The 18,952-nt window shown below is 37.3% G+C and overlaps 1 protein-coding gene across 1 annotated transcript in view; it reads right to left on the bottom strand.

The window, feature by feature from the left end:
• tln2b (talin 2b) overlaps positions 1 to 18,952 on the bottom strand; it is a 104,645-nt gene that overhangs the window by 56,142 nt on the left and 29,551 nt on the right. Inside the window, 5 exon segments of the mRNA XM_032582982.1 lie at positions 5,360 to 5,502; positions 6,412 to 6,567; positions 7,138 to 7,267; positions 7,462 to 7,559; positions 7,647 to 7,821. Of these exon segments, the coding sequence (XP_032438873.1) occupies positions 5,360 to 5,502; positions 6,412 to 6,567; positions 7,138 to 7,267; positions 7,462 to 7,559; positions 7,647 to 7,782 (663 nt within the window). The 5' untranslated portion in view covers positions 7,783 to 7,821.

Genomic DNA, 18,952 nt, shown 5'->3' with positions numbered 1-18,952 from the left:
GGTAATATTCAAAAGCAATGGGATAATATTTTTGAGATGATGTAAAAGTAAGGAGGAAAAGGTTTCATTAATACCTCTTTTGCTGAAGATGGATTTTAATTTTATTTGTAACACTTTGCTGACTCTTTTACCTTGTCTCTGTAAGTTATTTTAATGTTTCTCTGAATTTTTGTTTTGTACCAAAGCCTGAATACAGAAACTCTCTCAAAACTTTGTTTCCACTGTTAAGTCAATTGAATCATAAATATGATTCAATGGACAAATGTTTGGCTTCTTGGCAAAAATAACAAAAAGAGTGTTTTGAGGAGTCAATATAATTTTTTGAACTATGAAAGATTGTAGCAATTGTCAGACTGGTGGTGACATCATCATACTATGGTTAAAAACTGGGTTCATGTCAGAAGAATGCTGATGAAAGTTGTTGAAAACCCAGAAAGAATTCTGACAGAACCTTGTTGATTGCTGTAAATAATGTATGGCTGAGGTGTAGCTTGAGAAGAGACCTTTTACCAAATAGTAATTAGTTACATGTTTATACTAACCTTGTATTTTAACCTTGTACGCACCAGAAAGAAATAGATTATGTCAGTGTCAAGTAGGTGACCATATGAACACAGCCCCAATGACTCTAATCTTCTCAAATCAAGTAATACTTGTATTAAATATTATGCAGAGAGAGGTAAGAGCATCAAAAACTTATAAAAACAGCTCACGTTGTTTTTGCTCCTTTCAGACAAAAACATCCAGCATCAATTCTCACACCACCTACTCCAACATGAGTCATATTGACCAACTGAAAAATCCACAAGTGTATAATATGTAATTATAATAGGACATTAAGAAGATAACAGGAAGGGTGAGAAAGGAACAGTCAGTTCAGGTGCTCATTTGTCCACTTACTGTTTGCCATGGAACATGCTGGATTTGGATGAATCTGATCAACTTTCTCAGAGGAATACAAGGACGGTTTTGTTATAGTTAATAAAGCTAAACACGGTAACCGTGTTAGCTGTCAATCTAATTTAATATGTCAACAATGTAATCATTTTTATTTGCTTGAGAAAAATAGTCAAATTCTTTTGGCATAAAGCCCAGAAAAAATGCCTTGAACAAAGTTTTTAGATCAGCTCAGTAGAGTTAAAAATTTGGAATCAGCTAAATCCGGCAGCCTACTGGCAAGTCAAAAATTCATGTAAACCAGAGATCAGACAATCAAAACTCTGAATGAATTTCTAAGAAATGGGAATTCTGAAAAAGTAAATAAAAAATTAAAAGTCAGTAAACACATTCAGATATTCCACTTTTTTAAAAGATTTTCTCTCCTCTGGTTCTATTTGGTTCTTTTAACACAGTGACAAATTAGTACCACAGCCGTGTGAATAGTCTCTGTGATCTGTGCAACAATCCAACTGTGTGTGAGAGACAGAACAACGGAAAGATAGATGGGAAAGAGCATGGGAGGGCAGGGGGCGGAGCTGTTGTTGTGAAAGGAAATATGAGTGTGCTGCGAGGAGACCATGATGCGCACATAGTGCCGTAATGTGTGCCAGCGTGAGAGGGTGGGGATGTGTGGAACTGTGTCAGAATGAGTGCGAAACAGAGAGAGTGAAGATGGGCAAACTGGAAGGGATGGAAACAGCAAGTAAGAGAAGCAGAAAGGGAAAACAAGGACTGAATTGAAGATTATATAGTACACACTGTACAGTTAGGAAAAAGCTAAGGCACCCTATGAGAGTGGGCATACATGGCTTAACATATTTGGACAAATGTATATCCAATATAAATTTAACCAATACCGAAATAGAATAGTAATATTCTCAAACTAATAAATCCAAAGAAAAGTCCTTTCTAATAAATAATACATGAGGAAACCCCCACATTTATTTCTACCTAAAAATGGCTAAAATTCCAGATATGTGTATTAAGGTGATGATGAATAGAACATAGTTATTCACTAGGTTTTAATATTGTCATGTTTGGAACTCAGACTTTTAGTCCTCTTGACTGTTAGAACGAAAACTCTGGAACTGTTATTGACCTCCAAACAAAAAGATTCTAGATGGGGAATTTAAAGAAGTTTCAAAATAATTTGAAATCAGTCATTTTACTGTGCAGAAAATAGTCTAAAATGAGAACATTTAAAGCAACTTCAAACATGTCCAGGTCGGAATGTCCAGCAAATCTCCCCTGAAAGAATACCGCAAGATGCTAAAAGAATTCATCATCATGAATTCTATCATGTGTAAGAGGGAACTTGAGGAAAATGTGAAACTGTACGCAAAATATGTCAAGTAAAATCAACAGAACTGGCTCCTACAACATGACAATTACCCTAAATATACCAGTAAATTCACAAGAAGGGGCTGGGAGTTAAGAAATTGGAGTCAAAGCTCAGCTCTTCATCTCATTGAGATGTTGTGTGGTGAGTTCAAACCCGCTGGCAAGCAAGAAACCTCTCAAAGTATCTCACAGCAGATGGTGAAGTGTGAGAAAACTTTTCTTCAGATTGATGAGAGTGGCTGAAAGAAGGATACAAAATTTATTTCACTCATTTATTTTCACAAAAGGGGGCCAGATTGGTTATTAGGGAGTAACTTTTCAGAAAGTTGGAATATGCATTTTTGTTTAAAATTTCACAAATTAAGCTTGTGTGAACAGCACATTTGGATTCGCAATAGGAGATTCTACTTGCTCCTCTACTAGAACCATCCGATGACCACACCAGGTCCAAACAAAAAAATGCTCTTCCAGCAGTAAAAGAAAAGGTCTGGTTGGCAGAAAGTTCTGTCCTGGTAGGGTCAAGTGAATCAGCTGTATCTGTTGACAGAGAGGTCAGCAATGTCTAAGTATTTCTTTCAGAAAGGTTTTGTATGAGGAAGTTTTCTGTTATATCAGATCACTCTAAAAAAGTTGCAGAGTAGTGTCAATACAACAGACAGCCTTCGAGCTGTATTCATACATATTTCATGTTGGAAAGAGTTTTGGGGTTTTCTTTCTTTCGGAAAGGCTTTAAGGTACTCTTCGCACATGGGATGCTTTTACAGCGTATCTATGTTATAACATAAGAAACAATGTACAGAATGAAAAAAAGATGAATAATATAAACCTTTTATGATATAATTTAAATCTGCATTCTTAGACCTAAATATTTAAACTTGAAAGTAGCCAAAATATTGTCTTAAGTCAAATCTCAGTAAAAATATATACAAAATAAAAATGTCTCCTTGAATTGACAGTGCTCATAAAGCGCTTTAGCTTTCTGTAACTTACAGTTTTGACCTTAAACAACTTGATAAAAACACCAAAAACTAATAACTTGGTAGTTCAGCAATCAGTGCATATCACAAATTCACACATTTGTGAATCAGTAATTAGTAATTAGTAATTAGATTAAAGTCAGTCCTGCCAATGTTAGCTTCTCAACAAAGGGAGATAATAGAATTTGGTGATTGTTGTCCAGATTAGCAAGACAGGGGTACCGTTCTGGTATCGGGACCACAAAGGCTGGATGGAGTGGAATGGGGTTGCCCCAACAACATGCAGCTGTTTGTCGAGATTTGGCTCTAGGAGTTTAACTGAGATCAGTCTGTTTCGGGGGCAACAGGAAGCCCCCTAAACGTGGGTCCACCATTTGTGAGAAGGAATGTTGAGGTTGAGGTTGGGTGCCATGTAAACCATCTGTTAGGTGAGGTCAGGGGCCTGGCTCAATAGATGATGAAATAGTGATGGTAGAATGGAGTAGGAGCTGGATGGATGTGGTGCTACTCTGCTCTGTGGTAGTGAAGAAAGTTTATTCTATTCATGTTCAAGTTTATATTATTCTTATTCATGAGATATACTGTAGATCATGACCCAGAACCATCTGAGCCTTCTGGCCTGAGAACACTATGAACCAAATAGTGTTGCTGAGGAGAGGAATCTCCTCAAGTGACTTGGTTTCACTCCAGGAACTTTTACCTTCCACAGTCCAATCTTTACATACATCCCCCAATGTCTTAGTACAACTTTTTGAACTCCCATTGTAATTTGGTTTATTATATATACAAACAACAAGAATTTCTGGAAATCTTAAAAAAAAAAAAAAAAAAAGATCTAACAGATTTCTCATACCAAATCTCTCTTTTTTTTAGCCCAACATTCATAACTACTTCTCCGCATTCAACGTCACTGCTGCACTGTGAGCTACCGGACTCCACTCCTTCCCTCTCTTATAAAGAGCATGTGATCAGATGGTGGTTTATATTATAAATAAATTGTTGCAATCATAACATTTAAGAAGATTGTACAGTGTCTAAGCTAAAAGCTCACAACAACACAAGTAAAAGGCAAACTTCGGCAATCTGTTAGGGTTTCTTCTCAAACAGCAGCATTTCCCTTATCTGCTGAGAGACCATGAATATTTGGGTGATCTACCATCTTGTAGGCACAATCTTAATTCAACGCATGTCTTCAGCAGATTCAGGCTTGGTAACCACTGCAGATACAAATGTAAGTGTAAACCAGGGAGCTGATTAATCCAAAGGTTGTATAAATGGCAATAATTCTCTGTAACATTTCAGCTCAATAAGCCCCAAGCACAAATGTGTTTTTTGTGGGTTTTTTTTAAATTCTATAGCAGTTATGCTGAAAACTGTAATTTATTTAGACTGATCTTAAATAGCAACAGCTGTGGGGTATTCTGTAATCAAATAATCCAAATCTCTATCCTGCAGAATGAATAAAAAACAGAATAGGTTACATTATCTGCTGGTAAAAGTACCTTATGACTTGAGCTGCCTTCAGCTGAACCTGTGTTATTGGTTTGGTAAAAATGGACAAACCAGCTACTTAACAGGTGTTCTAATTACCTCTGAAGTCAGACATTGGATTGGGGAATGACAAGAAACCTAACCCAATCATAAAACAAAGATTTAATGAAGATACAAATTGCAAAAAGTGCTAAGACTTGTTTTTGGGAAAAATATCATTCATGGCAGCTGTATTGGACTTTGATGCCAGTCGAGGTCAAACAAAAACAAACCAAACAAAACAAAAGAAAGAAAAAAAGCATTAACAAAATTAGAAGTCTCAATTCTGTTGCTTTTGCAGTTATTTAAAACACAAAATCGGCAAATGAAATTTTACACTTTTTAATTAAGAAGTAATGTAGATGCAACTTGATTTAAATACAAAGGTCATTGTAAAGAAAAACAATTCCTTGAATTGTATATTTTTAAATATGTAGTGCCTGAAAAAATAACATGGATGTCTTTTCAAAGTGTTTGAGCTAACTATTATTGAGGGGTAAAAACCCCCCCAACTCTGTTTAAATTGATTATTAATTGTCAAAAATAGATTGATGCAGCCTTATGGAGTTTACCTGAACGTAGAGCAGGTTTAGCTGGACCGGGTCCCGAGAGTCCACGTTCTGGTCAGAATAGAAGAATTTGCGCCTGAGCAGCAAGGTTTCACTTTCTTCCACTCCCTGCTCTCTGAACGTCCTGCTGTGATCCAGCCAGTTCACTGTCCAATCAAAACATACAGTTTGTTACTAGATGCAAATAAATGAAAGAAAAATAAGTTAAATTTACAAATAAGTTCACTGCTGGATGATTTTAACTATTAAATTGACTCAAAAGTGTAAAAATGAGAAGATGATATTAATACAAATTAAAAACTTCAAATTTAATCTAGAGAGGCTATTACTGCAAATGCTGCAACTGGGTAATGTCTAGCAATGCTAAAGCAGGCATCTATTTATGAGAGACTTATCGGTGCTAAATTAAAGGGCTATTTTACAGTTTGAGTTTTTACATGGCAACGTTTGAACATTCAGGGGAGAACTTGTAAAATTGAAATAGTTAAACTAAACAAACATAAACTGCATAATTATGCACTGAATATATTGTGAATTTAAGCACAGTTTGAGAGTTAGTAAATCTTTATTTTGATTGTGAAACTCAAAACAAAGAGGGCAGTCCTCGTTTCTTTAGAATAAAACAACCGAGCTTAGAATGATCCAAGCTCTCCATCATATACCAAAATATTTTGAAGATTCTTTGTGCACTGCATAGTAATCCATTAGAAGCTACATTAGTCTTATAACCTTAGGTTTTGAACTGACTATATGAAACCCATACTAAATTTATTTAAAATGAAATAGAAAGCTGTGAATCAGAACTTTCAACAGGCACAGGAATATTAAAACACCATTAGCCATCAATGACAGTCATATTTACCAACAGCAACAACTGCCTACTCACAGTCGACTAGATATGTAAATAAGCAACACAAAACTCAATTTGGGGAGCAAATAACAGATGACTTTTTCACTTCTTCAATTTGTGTATCACCCCGAAATCCATGCCAACCTGGGCAGTGAGTCATATGGGCCATGTAAAATGCTACCGCTGTCTGGAACATGAAACTTACAGTCATCATCCGTGTGGAGTTTGGCTTTTAGTTTTTCCATTTTTCTTTCATCTCGTAGTAGTAGGGTCCTGTCTTTCTTCAGTGTTCCTGTACTCTCTTCCTTCTTGTCTTCGGGAACTTCCTGTATCAGCGAATATTCCTCATAGTTGGTAATTCCTGTAAAATTAAGCAAACACTCTCAGACAACACTACACTTAAAAAAACATTCTTTAAAAATTACTACACTGATAGAGAAACACCCTCATAGTTCAACTTCACTCTCTTATTATCCCCGTCTTCATTTTGCTGCGGAAAGTGAAGGAAAGCTGGTACTAAGCCAGCAAAATAAAACACAATGAGAGGCAGAGAAGAAGCCAAGCAGAAAGCCCTCATCTAAACAAACATTTTCCAGTAAAGCTTTCTGCCAGATATACATCCTTCTCTTCTTCACCCAATTAGGCTCTGAAGTAGCTTATTAGACATGACGTATAGAGCTTAGGGGACAATCCTCTGTTATGGAACATAACAGAACATTCAGGGGAGCTCTTGAGTATTTGTTAAAGACAAGCTTGTTTGAGCTTGATAAGTCATGTCTACTTTACTCTAAACAAAACCTAATTTGGATTTAACATACAAACAAAAATGCTTTATGTGATTAACAAATGCTGCTCCTCAAGAATAAGTGGCAAGATAAAGTAAGGCACCAGTAAATATTAAATTTACAGAACTCATAATAAATGCACTCACCTATTCTACTGCATATCGTGACAAGTAGCTCGCCGACTGTTTTTGAATCGTCAACCATGATGGTTTTAATGGCACCATCCAGCATTTTGATCTTTTGCGGCCTTTGTTTCTTCTTATACTCCAAGACATCCTGAGAAAAACAGGAGGGGAAGTGGGATGACATCTAGAGCTCTGTTAATCCCTCCCGACTGTAAAGTGCATTTGATTCTAGCAAGTGGAAAGGCATAAATATTTCAGCTCCCACTAGAAAAATACAAATCACTTCAAGAAATGTGAAGTGACACTGACAGATCTCCACCCTGGACTATATGATGTAATCCTTACTCCGTTTCGCAGCATGTAGTAATCCAGGGTTCTCCCAGACTCGAGCCAGATTCCTTTCCTGGGATCATCGTCAGACAGGAAAAGGCCATAATCGGAGGCTGGGACACAGAGAGAAGGAGAGCATGCAAATGTTGGTGGCAATAGTTTTCCATCATGAAAATTAGATGTGCAAGGCATCGTCTAACCTTGTCCGGACTGGGCTTCTGGAACTCTTTCTCTGATTATCCTGCAGGCATCATACACAGGGGTGGAGGGTTCAAACTGCATTGTTTTTACCACATTGCACTGCCGCACACAAATCTTTAATGACAAGGCCACCATCTTGGTGGGTTAGTGTAATGGCCGCACCAGCCTACACACCTGGAAAAGACAGAGGCAGAAAGCATGATGTGAGATTTAGAGTGTGTAAAGTCTTTTTCACTGGCTGATGTTCAAAATAACTGGTTTGGGTTTTGGTAGTTATTTCTCAGGGCATTATGAAAATGTTGACTGTTGAAGCAATCAGGCTTAAAAGTGTGAAAGAAAGGTCTCAGAGGCAAAATACACCACCACAAAGCACAGAGCAAATCATCACAATTATCTCCTTTGGGAGATTTTTACTTGTCAAACTGAACGTGTATCTGCAGTAAAGATGCAGCAGCAGATCATCATTCTTTTGATGTTTGCAGAGTATAGAGGATGAAGATTTTCTGCTTATATGTAGATTTAACAGAGTATCTAAAATTACCTGAACAAATTAAACAAAAAAAAAATGCAGCTTGAGCAGAATAATGGATAAAACATGCAAATCCGCATAATCCGCCAGAAAAACAGGAGGTTTAAATAAATTTAGCTGCTGCACTTTTAGCTGGTGTTTTCCTGGTTTGTGCAGGGCTCCAAAAGACTTCACAGTGAGGCAAATCTGGTTGTGTTTTATCATGTGCAGCCATTAGGCTGAAATCAATCCAGGTATTCTGGGATCCTTGCTCAAAAAAAGGGAAAGAGACAGTTACAGTGAAGGCTTTTTTTTTCTCGTTCACGTCCTTGACCTTGCCTTCCGCACAGAAATATAGATCACAGAGATATATGGACCACCTATAGACACTGTCTTATACAGTTTTAAATTGATCTCAAATCATATTCTCACAATTTTATGGACCATATAGGTGTAACTAAGATATTCAGGTACCAAAATCCTCTCATCTTCATTATCATTTTGTCAGCTAAACTGATTAACATCAACTTCTCTCCTGCACGAGAGGTAGATTTGTCTTTGCCCCATCATAAATTAGAAATTACAGCTCATAGCAGGAAGACTGTAACAACAACAGCACAAAAAAAACATACAAAGTACTGATTAATTAAGTTTGGAATCAGGATTGGTCAAATCTACTATTGAAAGGTTAGAGTTTTAAAAGGTGGATATGGAAACATTAACTAACCACATTGATTTCCTTGTGTTACTAAGAATTTTAAAAAATGCCTTTGAGGACAAAAATGAATTCCTTTGTGAGTTGGATACAAGGGCAAAAGTTCAAATCACACAAACACAGTTCAAAGCTTAACTACATTTTTTTCTTTTGCCAACAAGATTCTCCTCTCATCCACAGGCCCCCTTCCGGGTCACACCAGAGAAAGTCTGAAAAGTACATTTTCTTGTAATGATAGAGCTGTGAATGGGCCTCTGTCATAGCTGAGGGTTTCTCTCTTCCTCTGTTTCAATGAGACAGACGGAGGCACACAAAGGAGAGGAGGTAATGGCGCTGCATGAACTCCCATCCAAACAAGCTGGCAGCAAACCCTCACAGTGTTTTCGTCATCCTGTCAGTTTCACAGATGTCTCTTAATGACGAGGAGTTACTGGACCCAAAACTGACTAGGCCTTACAGACATACGCATAATGCCTGATAGCTACTCCATCCAACTGCTAAATACACAAACTGCTATGAGGAGTTTCTGAAAAGTTCATCTCAATCAGAAAAGCAAACATCACTTTTGATGAGAGCCATTTAAAATTACTCTGGGTTTATACAAAAGTCACAGTACTTTTTCCAGTATAACTTGTTTCCCTCCATAAAGAGTGTAGAAATCTCAAAAAAATCCCAGGGGGATAATGATAATCCCTGATCTTACATTAGTGTGAGAAGCTCCAGGATCCACATGCAAACACTGCATCGAGCAACTTCATTAGTTCTGCTCTCTTGCAAGAGACAGCTCTCTTGCAAGAGACACAGAGGGTGGAATATAATTCCACCCTCTGTGGAATTATATTATTATATCGTATTACACTTTTAACATCAAGATACTGCTTTTAGAAAGTAATTTGATCATTTCTGACTTTTACTGATGCATAAGAAAAGAGTCATGAGTTAAATAATGTTTGTTTACTGCACCAGATATCGGGAGATGTAAACGGCCAAAGAATAGCAGGCTGAGGAGTCAAAACATCGACAACTCAATGAAGAACAGACAGGGCAGGAGCCATCTGGACAGGAAACAGCTCTAATGAGTGGCTGTGTAGAACAGGCAGCAGAACAGATCCCATGATCACTAAGTGTGGTGTTTACTGCAGTGGTCTGTCACAGGATAACTGAAGTGGCTAGACGGTAACCTTTGGAAAAAAAAATATATTCCAAGTTGGTCAGAACCCCTTCACACTGGAAGTAGACCACCATGTAGTCTCCAGAATCTTCAACACATTTAAACTTCAATTAAATTATGCAAATTTGGAAAAACCTAATCTTAGTGTGAAGGTAAACAATCTTTTTCAATCTTACAAATCGTCTCAAATTTTACCCCGCTGCTTTCTTGGTCATCCTACCACAAAGCCTCTGCTCAAGCTGTCACATCTGCACTAGGATGCATCCTCCCAATTGGCAGAATTCCCCAGTATAATAATTTAAATAGGTTTCCTCTTCCCCTTACAGATTCCCACATGAATGTTATTTATTTTTTGTCATACTTAAATGTTTGAGTTCAAATTATATCAAAGATAATTAAATAAAAAAGCAGTTCTTAAATAATACAATATATAAAAGGAACCACGCTATCCAAAGCAACTTGGTGTTGTCTAATGAGGTAATTACTCCTATACCGAACAAATGATCGTACCTTGCTGAGAGGCATCAAGTCTTTGCCATAACTGGATATAAGTCTATTATGGTTTTGTAGAGGACCATAGCCCACTCTTTTGCAAAATAACCCAGTTTAAAGGGTTTTCCAGCTCAAAGGGTTTCATAGCATCTCAACTGACACATGTAGACCTTTACAGCATTGTACATAGATTAGGTTTCTGCACTTTTTTGTGTCAATTTTGGCCTTGCTCTTAGGAAGAAAATACCATCAGCCTTTTCATCAAATCTAAACCCTGAAGGTGTTTTTCATGAGTATCACTGAGACTTTCTAAAATACAGTTCTAAACTCAAGAGTTCCTGCTAGTGCTTTTTAATCCTCTTCCTCATTTTTATTCTTCTTTTACCTTAATAAAAGTGCAATGTCAAGGTGTCTCTTTGACAAACACATTCAGCATATGAACACCAGTCTGAAGAACATAATTCCCCTCAGACTCCTGCCAGCCAGCGTTTAGGTGCAATTTGGAGGTAGGAACACTTCTCTAGAGCTTAGAGATCTACACATACCAATCTGTCTTTAACTGGCCTGAGCATTGCAGCTTCATTTCAGATTCTTAGTAATATATTTTGTGTTTCACCTTGAGTAGTGGAATAACCCTGTGCACATAGCAGCAGTGGTGTCAAAAGTGTTTTTGTTTTCTTTTTGCACATGCATACATGAAATAAAAATGCAATTCTATTTTGACAAGAGATTTCAATCTTTAGATGTATTCCAAGTTATTTAATAAAAATTTAATAAGTTAAGCGACTTGGAGTACTAATATCCTGGTGCAAGTCTTATTAGGACAGAGGCAGAATGCTCACATCTTTGCACATCACAGTCCAAAACAGACCAGGCTTCATAGGAGCCAGGACCAATATACTACCATTATAAACCATCATAAAAATGTTCTGAAGAGAGTTGGAGATCTCTCATGTGCCATCAAAAGAGAGTCCACTGTGTTTTTGCCATGCACAAGAAGATCTCCCCAGGACCCTGTTGATACTTCCGGGATAGTACTTGAGAAGGGAACTGGACTTTTGTCGTTTCCTTAAGATGTTATAAATGACAGGCGAAACAGGAAAAAAACTCCAGTTGCCTTCTTTTAAAGCATTTCAGATTGTCATGATCTGGCAGACTGAGAACTTACATAAATGAAAAACCAAAATCTGTTGTTTCATTAGCATTCTGAGGTCAGCTTGGGCAATTAGTTGCTGATTAGAGGACATAGCTTCCATGACCTACACTAGAGGACCACTAAGGTCAGCATATTAAACTCAGATAACCTGAAAACCAGCAAGGCTTTCCTCAATAACATATCAGTTTATACTGAGATGCTTTTCACACATTCCTGAAAATATAATATAGCAGTGAATGCAAGCAACTCTTATTTTATTTACAGGAGTTATGACTTTAAATATAAAAACAGCATATCTGGAATAATAGGTTGATATTACAGCAGTTCCACAGTGAGCAAAGCTACTGTACTGTAAAGGACAACTACTACATTTTAACAAGCTGTGATTAACCTGAAAATAACTCTGAAGCACAAATGTAATAGTCAGTAAAGCAGCAGGGAGCAGCTCTATATGATTACATTACAGAACAATATTTTCTTAAGCCTGGTGGTCTCTTTTTATTGTGTAATTTACAGCATGTACTGTAGTATGAGTAGAGGGCCAATATGAAATCTGACATCAGCAGTTTCCAAGACTGATGAGAGCAGCATCACTAGAGAAAGCTTTCTAGGAGAAATATAAAAAATATTCTACCACACACAGCCTGTGCGTCTTATTTCTTCATCCTGGTTTTACACTCCAGCAAAATACCAGCCCATTCATACAGCGAGAACTGTATGATCCAAATTTACGTCTGTTTTCTGCAGATCCACTTGATTTGTGCTAAATTTAGATAGAAAGAAGACTTCGATTGGTCTCTATAAATACATCTGAGGAAGAGGTATAATTAATTTACCACACGGCAAGCACATGGGATAGTATTTAATAGGTCATACTTGTAATCATCATACCACAAGGGAACAGCAAGATGTCCTTTGGTCAGCTTGGATTCATTAAATGTGGACAATAAAATTAGGACACAACATCACGAAAGCTCTTATTACACTTATTTAATGATAGATTTAGTATGTTTATTATGAAAACGTTGTAGATAATACTGTGACAGATTTATTAGAGTTCTTTATGTACCTTCAAATTTCAGGAAATGGAGACACACAAGACAAACATCCATGGAAGCACACACAAACTCTTAAGCTTAACAGTCATGTTAAGAGAAAATCCATGTATGTACATAGGAAACATGCATGCTCCATGCAAGAGATGAACCCAGGACCTTCTTCCTGAAAGGTAACAATGCTGTCAACTGTTCTACAGTGAAGTCCTTTAGTTCTTAAGTTTCAGTAATTATAGTTCCAGTAATAGAGTTAGAAGCAAAAAACATTATGATGACGTAGTGCTGCGAGGTAGTTACAGACCCACATCAGCGGACTTTTAAAGGCAAGCTGACTTTACGACGTAAGGGAATGATGTAGTGATGGCATAACCAGGAAGCCGCAGGGTTTAAATGTAAATGACTCCAAATAATTTACAATGAGATATGTAGCATTTGTTCCAAATAATTTACAATGAGATATGTAGCATTTGCTTGGCCAACAAAAAGAATCCCTACACTGAGCTCATCTGCCATTATTCTTAAAATGACAATTTCAGAGACAGACTATTGTCAGACACTTTATGTGTAGTGCCGATGTCACTGTGTCAGACCACTGTTCTTGTCCCGCACTGCTAGCATAATTTTTAAAATCTTGCATTATGGTCCACATGGACCAGATGGAGCTCAAAGCCAGCCCTTCTTTGCAGGTTTATGTATAAGATTCTTTAAGGAGTATTATTTTAACTATGACTTTTGTTATTGTTAATGTTTGTTTCTACCAGATAAGTTTAATTGGCTTTATTAATTTAAATATGAGTTGCTTAGTAAGCCAGGTTATGAGTATTTTTTAAAAGCCACATAAATTTTAATTTGGTGAAAAAAATCTATGTTGTATCAAACCCACAACCCACTGCAGTTGTGTTAAATCAATCAGTTTTATCCTGTCTGTCACAAAATCATTCTAATTGGGGTTGTTTTTAATCCAGCAGCTTTTGGGCGTGTATTTTCAAAACATGTCATGGTTTCTTAGAATCAAGACGGAAAATGTCTCTGCACATATTTTTTAAATTAAAATGTAGAACTTTCCCTGTTATGACCCACTATGAGGATGACATGGTGTCCTCCTGGGTGACACACACTGTTGTAATGTAATTCCCAGGTAGAGAAACTGACAGAATCTATCAATCTTGCCCTTGTTGCAAGGAGGAAGAGAACATCTCCTCTTACACTAAAAATATCCACTGATGTAGAGCTTCCTGCAGCACTGCTTCAAAGGAGCCACAGGAGAAGCAGAGCAAAAACAAATAAAAAAAAAACCAGTTGTTCTCTATTCTTGAATGCCAACTGCTTTCACTATTACTTGGCAAGGGTAGGAAGTTAAGTCTTTATCAGATATAAATGATTTATTACAGAGTACTCAGTGCATTAGTTAATAAGGTGTTTCAGCGACATATATTTCAAGACAAATGCATTCATCATTACTGTTCAAGCACTGAAAAAAGTTCTCAAATACAAAATGTTTCATTGAGATCCAAGAAATTGACTTTCTGATAAATGAAGACAGAAACTAACTGAGGAGGAGCACTCCATCCAGCAGCTGCAGTTAGTCAAGCAGTCAATGACTTACTCAGTCTGCAAACTGACTGGGATGATCATGATCCTGGATCATTCCTGAGGGAGTGGCTAGTCGTGCCTTCTGCATATGTTTCTCAAGCATCACGTTGACATTTGATTGCACGCACTAGTGGATGCAGAACCATCTAAAATGAGTCTTAAAAAGACTCAACCCATGACAATTGCATTATCCTGATAAGCCACACTTATAGTTATAAATCCCTTGTCAATTTGAATGAATCTGGTTTTCAGCATATGGCAAAAGAAGTATGATATGAAACAAAGGACATGAGGGTCTGTTACAACAGAGCTAAAATCTCAACAGCTTCTCTATTTTTTGAGTAATATTACTGTCACGAATCGAGCAGGTGTTAGTCATACGGCTTTAACCACCAAGTCCACATATGCTTGCCTCTTTACTACTGCTAACTGTATGCCATATGGAAGGTTGAGTGTTTCCAGATTGAACATACTTCAGTGTTCAGATTGGAAGGCAATAAATCTCCACAGTTACATCCAAATTATAAAGCGATCGCAATAACAGTCACAACAGACTTCTGCTACTAGTTGCATTTTATGTAGCAAAGAAATTTTGAAAGGCAAAACACCCAGTCAGTATTAATTAAAGCAGAAATGTCAAAACAAATTCAAAACAGAAAACAATTTGCATTGACTGTAACTGATGCCTTTGTACAATCGCAAAATTGACGAACAAACAATGTTTAAACTAGAGGTGGATCAAGAGGTAGGCTGGTAACTGTAATCAGACATTTTCTTCCTGAACTGCCATCACCAGTTATTGTTTAAAAGACATCTCTTAAAAAGAACTCCTTAAAGATAAGGAAGTCTTAAAAGGAAGTCATTGATTGTGCAAAACTCAGGTGGTGTGAAAAGCAGGTTTTTTAAACAGTGAGTGAGAGTTTAGGCAGTTTTTACATTACAAACCTATAATTTTGCTGTGTTTTATTTTATTTTTGTGCTGTCAGACTATCCGGAAGGATCAATGTTGGATGTCAGAATGTTGAGAGCATTAAAGTCCTTACTTTGTCCATTTTCTAGGGAGTGTACACAAAAATTGATGTACCCAGTTACAAATGCTAACTGTGCTAGTCATGCTAAAGTTTGATGCTAAAGTCAGCTCAGACAGACAATTTAGTGATTTTTTTAAGATAATAGTAAAATATTACATCTTCCTAAAGCATTTCTTCTCTCTCACATGACAGCACATTGCCAGTGAACTTAATAGAAATAAATAACAACTCTTGGCAGAAAGGATAGAAAAAGATATTTGAATTCTGTTTAAAAACAAATTTCATAGAGAAAATGGGAATAGGCTAAAACTGATATCTGAAGATCATCAACAAAACCTATGAGTGCATCAATAATCTTTTCACCTTTGTGTTATATTGCACCAAATCCCTGATGTTTATGGGATGACTTGACTTTCTCTAAAACAGAGAAACATATTGTGTAGTTTCATCTGTATTATCTAACAATAAAGCATTTATAGAATATCACATAAATAATCCATCTGGTGAATTACTGACAATTGCACCACATATTTAATTTAAATAATTAGCAAAGTCCTCTAAATCATAGTTGTTGAATTTGTTTGCGAGTTGATAAATGACAATGTGGTGTGTATTCAGTTTGACAATTCAACACTTGACATCAGTGCATCTTTTTTACACTTGATAGAAGTGGGAGCTGGTGAATACAAAACTGTGTTAGTCAATGTTATCATAGTATGTGAAATGGCACGTCACTGGGACTAATGCAAATTTAATGCAAATTTGTAATATCAGAAAAAACAATTTGTTGATTTACATTGGTAGTTCATGTAGCATTGTTCTCCACAGGAAAAGCCAGAAATCTGTCACAAAACTAATATTTCAAAAAGCAACAAAGTCAAACCAGATGCAACCTGTCTGTTGACGTACATCAGAGTAATTAAAGTGTAGCAGGAAGACACTTCCCAGGTTTGACAGCAATCAGTGGAAAAATGTTTAAGTACAAGGCAGAGCAAGCTCTTGAAATTATTGCATCACACTTACAAAGGTCGCAAATAGGATGCCACGCCCTGATCTCCATGACCAGGATTTGCACTCATTAGCATTCCCTGTTTCTGTCTGTAACTCTGATTAAATGCACAATTTTCTCAAAGAGACAGAATGCTTGCTTAATCATCCTATTAAAAAGAAATGTATAAAATGAACAAAATGGGTTCCATACAATATATCACATTGCAGTTGATGTTGGAGGTTATAGCACAGAAAAGGCAGGGTAATATGGACGGGGGCATGTGAAGGTGGAAGTTTAAAAAAGAAAAAGCAAAATCACATGGGATGATAAACTTTTAACTCTGAATGCAAACTTTTCAGACGTCACTAATTTAAACCTTCCCAATGAATCATGCCGCAGTGAAAATGAGAAAAGGATGACTCTCTCACACCTCTGGCTCAGTATGCTGCCTGGAATGTCATTTCTTCCAAATCAGGTGACTCCGATCTCTCGCTGAGCCTCGTTCTCACACTCCAGTGGCTGGCTGACCCTCAGTACTCGCATGCTGATTACAGTATCGAAAGCAGTGGAACGGAACATATGCCGGCTCTGCTCCAAAGTATGATACACCAAGGGACTCTATCAACATTCAACATCCTGTGGCATGCTGTATGGGAAGAATCAAGACAAAATGTTGTAAAGTCACTCTTCCAGCTCTTTAAGCGAGGTTTGTATCGGATTCTCAACCACAACTTAGCAGAACATCTTAAAAGTCAATCCTCACCAATATTTTGGAATATGAGTATCAAAGAGGCTTTTATAACAATAAAACCCCTGTGTTGATGGTGGGAAAAAAACTATGTTGTTAAATGGTTCAGGGAGAGGCCATGTTGTCAGCCCATTGTTTCCAGCTCAGCAATTCTGCCCACCGTTGCCATGACTGCTGCTGTGCCCACCTTTTCCTGGACATATAAGTCTGGACAGCAGCAGCAACCTCCACTCTACCCTCAGGTCAAAGCTGACAATTCATCATAATCTGGGTCTAGCATACACTTGGTAAAAGTATTAGGATATCAGCTAAGTCTGCTTTCAAACGTCAAACAGGCAGGGAATAAGAGAGACGTTTGACAATCTAAAGGGCTGTCTCGTCTGTGTACATGACTATTCAATCCTGGTTTTATCCATAAGGCTTCATAGCTGTTCTGTCACAAGAACATGGAAATATTCAGCAGAAAAGGAGATTGATAGGGCCAGCTTTGATTCACTTTGACAGTTTGACTGAAAAATGAGAATACCTCTCTGTGAAAGCATCACCCTTACCACTTTAGTGGAATTTTGGTAAAGAAACTTCATTCATATGTGGAGTGATTCCCAGCGAGAACATACTTGTTTGAAATATAGCAGCTGATCCACCGATTCATATATCATAGAGAGGATTTACCCCTGAAAGTAGAAACAAACACAAAAATTCCTTAAAGTGATAGTCCAGTTGCTTGGAGAAAGGTTCTTTTAAAAGACATCTTTATTATAAATCCAAATTAGTTGGTACCACAGGATGCAGCCAGCAGCCAACCCAAGAGGGACCAAAGCAACTACTATTTTGTAACAACTCCAATCACAAAAATATCACAGAGGTTTATGAAATGGCTATATAATGAATCTCTTAACTGTTGCTATGTTTGCAAGTAGCAGTGAACCTGCTATAATTACACCGAAAATAGCGTAGGATTTAGTTAATTAGTTGTGGTGTAACAATATCTAAAGCTCAAGAGATAAGATATGATACTGAGTTCATAAAAATTAGATGGGGTAAGATATTGGTTAAGAATGCTTCAAACATCAAAATTATGCTGCAAAAATGCCTTCAATTAGTGTTTTTAATTATTTTCCCCTAAAACTCAATAAACTAGTGTCATTCCTTTCCTAACAGGATGCAATATGATTGTCATGTAGCCCAACGTTCCACTATATGTTGAGCCATCAGTTGTTATAGCGATGCTTTTTGCTTCTTTCAACGCCTGAACAACTTGCCGTGCTTAGATATAAATGTTAATTAAATAATTTACATTTGTGCGTGCCGTGGTGGAGGAGGGGTTAGCGTGACCCACATTCAGAGGCAACGTGGCCTCGACGCGGCTGTCGCGGGTTCGACCCCCGGACCCGACGACGTTTATCGCATGTCTTCCACCCTTTCCTGTCGGCCTACTTTGAAAAAGGGACACTAGAGCCCACAAAAAAAAAAACATCACATTTTACAAGCATATTACACACACTTATGGTTTCAAGCCTTTATTTCTGTTCATAATGATGATTTTTCATTTAGTTAAAAAATATTTTTAACACAAATGTAGGCTTCATGAAAAGCGTATCAGCTGCTTAAAGGTTGTTATTCTCAAAGCATACTTTTAGTCAAATAAGTATAGTCAAAAATGGAGCCTTGGCGAAAATTCAAACTGGGAGACTCGACCAGCTTCACCACATCATCTAATCACTACGCCCGACCGCAGCCAATCCGGACCGGAGCTTCACGCCACTCCAGCCAATCGTCGTCCAAAGACACCTTCAAAAGTCCGAGCTACCCTGGGGTCTTCCTGCTCGTCAGCCGTGCTTCGAA

The sequence above is a fragment of the Xiphophorus hellerii genome, chromosome 2, assembly GCF_003331165.1.
Source record: "Xiphophorus hellerii strain 12219 chromosome 2, Xiphophorus_hellerii-4.1, whole genome shotgun sequence".
In the NCBI taxonomy this organism is placed as follows: domain Eukaryota; kingdom Metazoa; phylum Chordata; class Actinopteri; order Cyprinodontiformes; family Poeciliidae; genus Xiphophorus; species Xiphophorus hellerii.
This window is presented reverse-complemented; position numbering and strand designations above follow the sequence as displayed.